The sequence below is a fragment of the Chanos chanos genome, chromosome 15 (assembly GCF_902362185.1).
Source record: "Chanos chanos chromosome 15, fChaCha1.1, whole genome shotgun sequence".
NCBI classification, from domain to species: Eukaryota; Metazoa; Chordata; class Actinopteri; order Gonorynchiformes; family Chanidae; genus Chanos; species Chanos chanos.
The window spans coordinates 6,865,183-6,872,336 of record NC_044509.1 but is presented as its reverse complement, the minus strand read 5'-3'; the positions used below and the strand labels follow the sequence as shown (position 1 = coordinate 6,872,336).

General features: G+C 39.2%; 1 protein-coding gene across 1 annotated transcript; it reads left to right on the top strand.

Annotated features, from left to right (window-relative positions):
- The first annotated feature begins 299 nt into the window (after positions 1-299).
- On the top strand, positions 300-6,449 carry pde9ab (phosphodiesterase 9ab). Its single transcript, XM_030792660.1, has 18 exons — positions 300-368; positions 1,579-1,649; positions 1,765-1,842; positions 1,960-2,003; positions 2,116-2,170; positions 2,745-2,815; positions 2,918-3,005; positions 3,181-3,262; positions 3,376-3,450; positions 3,727-3,813; positions 3,935-4,039; positions 4,229-4,311; positions 4,618-4,774; positions 4,911-5,024; positions 5,213-5,317; positions 5,527-5,655; positions 6,002-6,097; positions 6,399-6,449. The coding sequence occupies exons 1-18, from the start codon at positions 300-302 to the stop codon at positions 6,447-6,449; spliced, it is 1,560 nt and encodes a 519-aa protein (XP_030648520.1).
- The last annotated feature ends 705 nt before the right edge of the window (positions 6,450-7,154 follow it).

Genomic DNA, 7,154 nt, shown 5'->3' with positions numbered 1-7,154 from the left:
GATGCATCCATGGTTAGAATGAACCTATTTAAATGAATCTTCTGGTTGGATGTTTATCTGTTAAATTCTCACATATTTCTGTTCACAGTTTTAAATGTTGTTTAGAATGAGGGGAAATTATAATATTATATAATATTATTTATTTTGAACAGTTTGCCTTGCTCTCAGAGTTGAATTTTCAGTTTAATTTTCCTTGTGTTTTCCTTTACTGTTTCAGGAGCAAAGCTGAGTGCGACACCAACTTTTAGTTAAATTGCTGCTGAGACATTAACTATTTCAGGAGCCAGGAGAAGGTTGCCATGGGGTCAAGTTCCTCGTCGTACGCCCCAAAAACAGTCTACCTTGATGTTGACGGAAGAGTCCAGAGGGTGAGTCTTTCATGGTTTCTCTGACCAATAATGACAACGTAACTCACAGCAAAGGACTGTGACTGATGCTTCGCTTTTTTTCATTTTTTTTATCACAAAAGGTGTGGAGAAAATATAAGCCTGTTTCTATAAAACACAAAACCTAAAATGATCTCTGTTTGGATTACTGAAGCATTTGTTGTCTGAGAAAACCAAACTTGTGTGTTTTTTTTTCTTTAACCACGAACAGCATTAACCACTGTGAAACAACAGGAAATGAGAAGGAATATGTGGTTCCACCACAAAATTACAACATCTCAAAGGGCTTTGGTGAAATGTTAAGTGCTGATAGAAAATGTCAAATGTAGTAAAATACTAGAGATTTTTGCCAAAGCATTGTGCCTATAATTAGTAATCAATTGTTTATTAATTGTTTATATATATATATATATATAAAAATTGTTTTTTTTTCTAATATATATAAAATTACTTTGATTAAAATTATGATCTGCTATAAATCAAAACTTTAGTGTGCTAATTTCCCGGTGTTCACTACACTGAGGCTGTGTTTTTAGAAACAAGATTACCTCTTAGATATGTCAGCATTGCCACGTTAGAGAGGTGTTAAAAATACACCGGCCTGTTTCGGCTCACAGGTGTGTGTGGCACGAGAAGTGAGTGTGACACCTGTCAGGAGCACAGTCATTCATACAGCACCTCGTCTCACGACACTCTGAGGACTGGCTTTTTCACAAACAACACTGTTACCACAATTCAAAATTTTATCCCATATTCATCGGTTTAAACTGACGAGCAAAACCGTCTGCTACTTTTCTGGGAGCTATAGTGCACTGATTTGTTTCTTGATTATGAATGTGTTTTTAGGTGCAAGCTGAGTATTATATTATCAGTGGTTGTATTTGAATAGCAAATGAATAGCAAACTTCCTTCATTATATGTCACCTTTCAGTTATTCCCAATCTGAATCAATTCACTTGTTCCTAATCTGTTAAAATTGCTAGTAATAATCCTGTGGTGGGTCATTTCCATACATCTCATTTTACAGCATCTAGAAACAGCATGAACTTATTTGAAATTTGAAAAAAAAAAAAGAAAAACTAGCAAAATGAAAAGAAAGAGTAACTCAGCATGTTTAGTCACTGATGTAACAGATATTTGGTGTAATATTCATAAATATAACTGATATGAAATATAACATGGTGTGTTTTAGGTGATTTTCAGTCGACATTGCAGTCCCTGTGACGTCAGAGAGCTTCTGTGTTCCTCCTCAAACATAGCCAGGTCAGTAATGCATTTTATGTAATTATCATGCTTCTCTCTGATTGGTGGATAGTTTTCACTTGCCATACGTTTTCAAGAGGAATAAAGCTGCTTTCTTACTTTGATGTCCTTTCAGAAACACTGCTATCCTTTTAGTGGACCACAAAGGAGCTTTGGTTTCTATCCATCCTACAATGCCCGCAAACACTCCCAAGTAAAAGTCAACATTCTCATCTTTATTCCATCAAAAAAGCGTAATGATGATATAAAACTAAAGGTAGAGCTTCAGATGATCATAAATATGTTTTTATGTTTTCCTCTCTCTTTCCAGCACCTTGTATAAGGTCGTGCCCCAATCAACAAGTCAAGTTGGAGGTGTGGAAAAATACTTCAGACACAACCCTAACAAGCATTTGTTTATCAGAACAGAGAAATACATTATACACATATAATCTATTTCATTTAATACATGTTTTCTCCTCAACAGAGAAAGAGGACATGTTCCAGAATGTTCTCTCACAAGTGGCAGAGCAGTTCAGCAGGTAATGTATTTTGGTACACTGGTACTAGGCAGCCGTGGAGTAGAGGTTAGAGAACCAGGTTCATGACCGAAGGGTTGCCGCTTTGCCCTTGGGCAAGGCACTTAACCCCAGTGGCCCCCCGGGCGCAAGGAACGCCGCCCACTGATCCTGTGTCTGGCGTGTGTTCACTACCAGTGTGTTGGATGGGTTAAATGCAGTGTGTGTATGTGTGTGTGTGTGTGTGCAATCACAGAGATTTACATTTACATTTACGTTAATATGTATGTTGTTGTTGTTTTGTTGTTTTAGAACCGGGGGGTATTCCAGAAAGTGGGTTTAGTGAAAAGTTAGTTAACTTAGAGCAAGCAGTAAACCTCCTAATAGAAGAGCCCTAAGGCTTTGTTTTGCTAGGAGAATGAAGCCATAGAGGTTTACGACTTGCTCTGTGTTAACTAACTCAGAGTTTTCACTAAACCCACTTTCTGGAACACCCTCCACCATTATCATCAGTTTGTTGTGTTTGAGATGAAATATGATTTGGGAATTGATTTATAATGTCTTATACACAAGTGGACACAGGAGTCATTTGTTTTAGGGCTTTCAGAATCAATGAACTGAAGACTGAGGTTACCAACCGGCTGGCCATGCTGGAGAAGAGAGTGGAACGTGAGTGACTCCAAGTGTAATCCTATTTCCACAGCGGAGCCTTTGTGATTGTTTTATAGTTGAAATCTTGCTCACTGAAAAAATCCTAATTCCTCATTTCAGTGGAGGGTTTGAAAGTGGTGGAGATTGAGAAATGCAAGAACGATCTGAAAAAACTGAGGGATGAGATGACCTCTAGAGGAGGAGCACGGTATGACAACCCCTTTTTTTACTTGACAGTTTTTATGTGGTAACATCGCACTCCATACATAAACCACATACGGCAGAATCAATTCACCTGTCTGCTTCACCCAAAAGCAACGATTTATATTATTCATTTTAGAAACCCACATTTCTAAACTTCATATGATTACTGTCTTCCCCAGAGTGAACTGCAACTGCAAATACAACTTCACAGATGATGGAAAGAAACTCTCGCCTAGGCGAGATGTGCCAAGTTATCCAAAGGTAAAACAGAAAATGTCTTGGGCTTTTGTGGTACAAAAATGAGCCAACTGCAAAGATAATAAAGTATAAACAGGGCATTACATTGTTTTGTTTCTTTCTTTTTTTATGTTCAGTACACATTGTCTCAAGAGACCATAGAAGCATTGAAGAAGCCCACCTTTGATGTCTGGCACTGGGAACATAATGAGGTTTGTCATGAAAGAAAAAATAATGGTTAAACTCTATTATATATTATGTACATTTAGATTCAATGTGTCAAAATTCAACATTAATTTAAAAAGGTCAGAACACATGACTCAAGCTGTATTCAAAACTGAAATTATATTTAGCGGAGCCAGCAGATTCAGATTCAGGGTTGAAGGACGTATTAGTTGTTCTTGGCAGTTTAAAAGTTAAAGTGAATCAGTGATCCTTTGGTTAAGTGAGTTAATGAGAGTTATCTCTATTCTATGCTCTGTGTTCAGATGTTGAGTTGTCTGGAGTATATGTACCACGACATGGGTCTGGTCAAGGAGTTTAACATGAACCCAATCACACTCAAACGCTGGCTGGTAAGGAGTTCACTTATGTTAAACAATACACAAACAAACCAATAAAAGGTTTACCAGTTTGTAAGTTCATGAAAAGTTAGCGTTAGCAGCTCACAGATCAGTTGTCTCCATTTCATGGCAGTTGAGTATTCAGGAGAATTACCGTGACAACCCCTTCCATAACTTCCGACACTGCTTCTGTGTGAGTCAGATGATGTACGGAATGATTCATCTGTGTAATCTTCAGGTGAGGCATGTTTGTCTGTGGGTGCGTATGTTCACGTGTGTGTGTGTGTGTGTCTGTGTGTACATGTTTGTGGGTGTGCGGGTATCTGTGTATTTGTGTGTGTGTGTGTGTGTGTGCTGTGATAACAGTTAAAGTGGAGCCAAGTCACACAGATGTTATCTAACCATGTGACTTGGATGCGTTCTTTAGGAGAGGTTGACTATGACGGACATTTGCATTCTCATGACAGCAGCAGTGTGTCATGACCTCGACCACCCGGGATACAACAACACGTATGTCTCTAACCAGCCTCACTATCCCATCTGTGTGACCATACTCCTCAGTGCCTCAGTGATGTAACTTCCATTAAAGAACCACAGACACCACTCGGATGAGGGATGAAAACTTCCTCTTAAAACAATGTGGCCTTCAGTTTACATGACTCAACAAACTCTACAGTAATAACTTACTGACTTACAAACTCGCTCTTTCAAGTCGTAATACTGTTACACACAGATCTATGGTTGCACTTTAGGAGCTAATGTAATGACTCCATCAGAACCTAATGTCACTACCTTATGTTCTCACCTTGTGTCCAGGTATCAGATCAACGCCCGTACGGACCTGGCAGTACGCTACAACGATATCTCTCCTCTGGAGAACCACCATTGCGCGGTAGCTTTCCAGATCCTCTCCATGCCCGAATGCAACATCTTCGCCAACATAGAACCTGAAGCCTTCAAACAGATTAGACAGGTAAAGCACATGCAGCCTCAGTAGTCTTTCTCTCCTGCACTCATGCATACTGGTATATACACATGGATATGGAGTATTGAATGGGAGGTCTACATGAAATTCTCTAATGACAGTATGCTGTGGTTGTATCTGATAGGCAGTCATTACCCTTATTCTGGCCACTGACATGGCAAGACATGGGGAGATACTAGATTCTTTCAAACAGAAGGTGGACAATTTTGACTTCACCAATGAGGACCATGTTAAATGCGTATGTATGAAACAAAAAACATATAGCAGTGGACTTTTTTGCCGTACCGTTTGCTTCAAGATTATTTATGTGCCCTAAGAAAGGAGCGTTGTTTGAGTTTTCTCAGAACTTGGCTCAGATGCACTAAATAGAGATATCTTTCAGTTAAAAGAGAAAATTCATAGTCCATGTCTGATGTGTCTATGCAGCTGAAGATGGTCTTGATTAAGTGCTGTGACATCTCTAATGAGGTTCGGCCCACTGAAGTTGCAGAACCTTGGGTGGACTGTCTTCTGGAGGAATACTTTATGCAGGTAACGTTTTTTTTTTTTTAAATTATGAGGATAGTTCTGTTAATCTGACTTTATATTTGGTTTTGCCATAGCCTCACTGGTTAAAGTTCCAGAAGGTTCTAGAATGGATGTTCAAATGTGAGAGAGCAGCATCAGAGTGTGTCTATCTAGGCACTTTGTTTCATGTTTTAATATGTGTTTTGTTTGTTTGTTGTTGGGGTTTTTTGCAGAGTGACAGAGAGAAGTCTGAGGGACTTCCTGTTGCCCCATTTATGGATCGAGATAAAGTGACAAAACCCACTGCACAAATTGGCTTCATCAAATTTGTCCTCATCCCCATGTTTGAAACAGTCATGAAGGTGTGTAGTTACACTTTTGACAAGCAAAACATAATCATAAACCACTATGACCGTGCAGCCAGTCTGAATAACTATCAAAGCCAAGGTTACCAAAATGAGAGCGCTGTGCTGAAGTCCAGCATTCTAATCATTAAAACCACAGAATCTGATTTTTTTTTCTTTTTGTTTTCAATTTCAGTCCTAGGATATCACAACAGTATTAATACATCGAGTTTCAATGACACGAACAGGAATTTTGAGGACAGTTTACAGATCACAGTTCATGCTAGAATATATTGGCTATTTTTTTTTTAATGGAATGTGCTGATATGAAAGCAAAAAGGTGATTTTTCTGTGTGTGTTTTAGCTCTTTCCTCAGATTGAGGAGATCATGGTCCAGCCACTGCGAGACTCTCGGGATCATTACGAAGAACTCAAACAGATAGATGACGCCATGTCAGAGGTAAAAAAAAAAAAAGGCCCCTCTCCTCATTGGGCAGTGGTCTCATCACTGTAAGGACATTATATACCATTATATAGGAGACATGCATAGCTGTGTTTAGCCACAGTGAACCAATGCCAAAACATACTGATAAGAAAACTATGTAGGAATTCAGTCATACTTATCAGCCCAACTACATGACTGTTTGGTTATGCTCTTACCTGTATGATACAGATAGCATGGTTTCTCACCAGCTTTCTTGTGAGGTAGGCTACAGTAAATCACTGCACACTTTGGATGAATTTTTTTATTCTGTCTCCAGGCACAAAAGAAAAAGACAGAGAGCATGTCACTAGGTGGAAAGAAGAAATAGATTTACTCAGCCTTTGTGGTGGTACCAAGAAAGTAAGTCTTGATGTAAGTTTTATCCTCTGTGTTCATTACATACAAATTTAAAACTAACCCCTAGCCAAACTAGAATGTACACAAGCATAACATGGTGACGTGTCAACTCTAAATCAATCATGTGCTAAATGTTGTTACGAAGTCTAAAAATACGTCTGACTTTTGAACTAATGTGACGCAACACTCATCAAAAGAAACCTTAGATCCTAAGGGAGCCATCCCCCACTGTCAGTGACACACAATCTCTCTCTCTCTCGCGCTCTCTCTCTCACTTACAACACTGCATTCTATTAGAGGGGGTCGTTCCATGATAAAAAAAAAAATCATTTCTGAGGGTCAGGAGGTCCTCTTCTTTTTTTCTTTTTGGAAAACCATCTTGCTTTCGCCCTCTATCAGAATAACTGCCAGCTTGTTTGTCGGCTGGTGTTGCTATCGACCTCTGCACAGTACGTAGTCATGCGAGTTCTTTTCATGTCAGGAGGAATTCAGGTCAAAATCCTAGACTGTGGTCTCCGAACTGGAATAGACCAGGCCACACAGCTCAGTCTCACCGGGTCAGGCAGCGAGTTTCTGAGTTACATAACCTAACTTGGAGTTACCTAAGACTATAGATCCCATTACTCACTCCTTGTGGGCTACATGTTGTCGTGTACCATTCATATCTCTTCTGGTT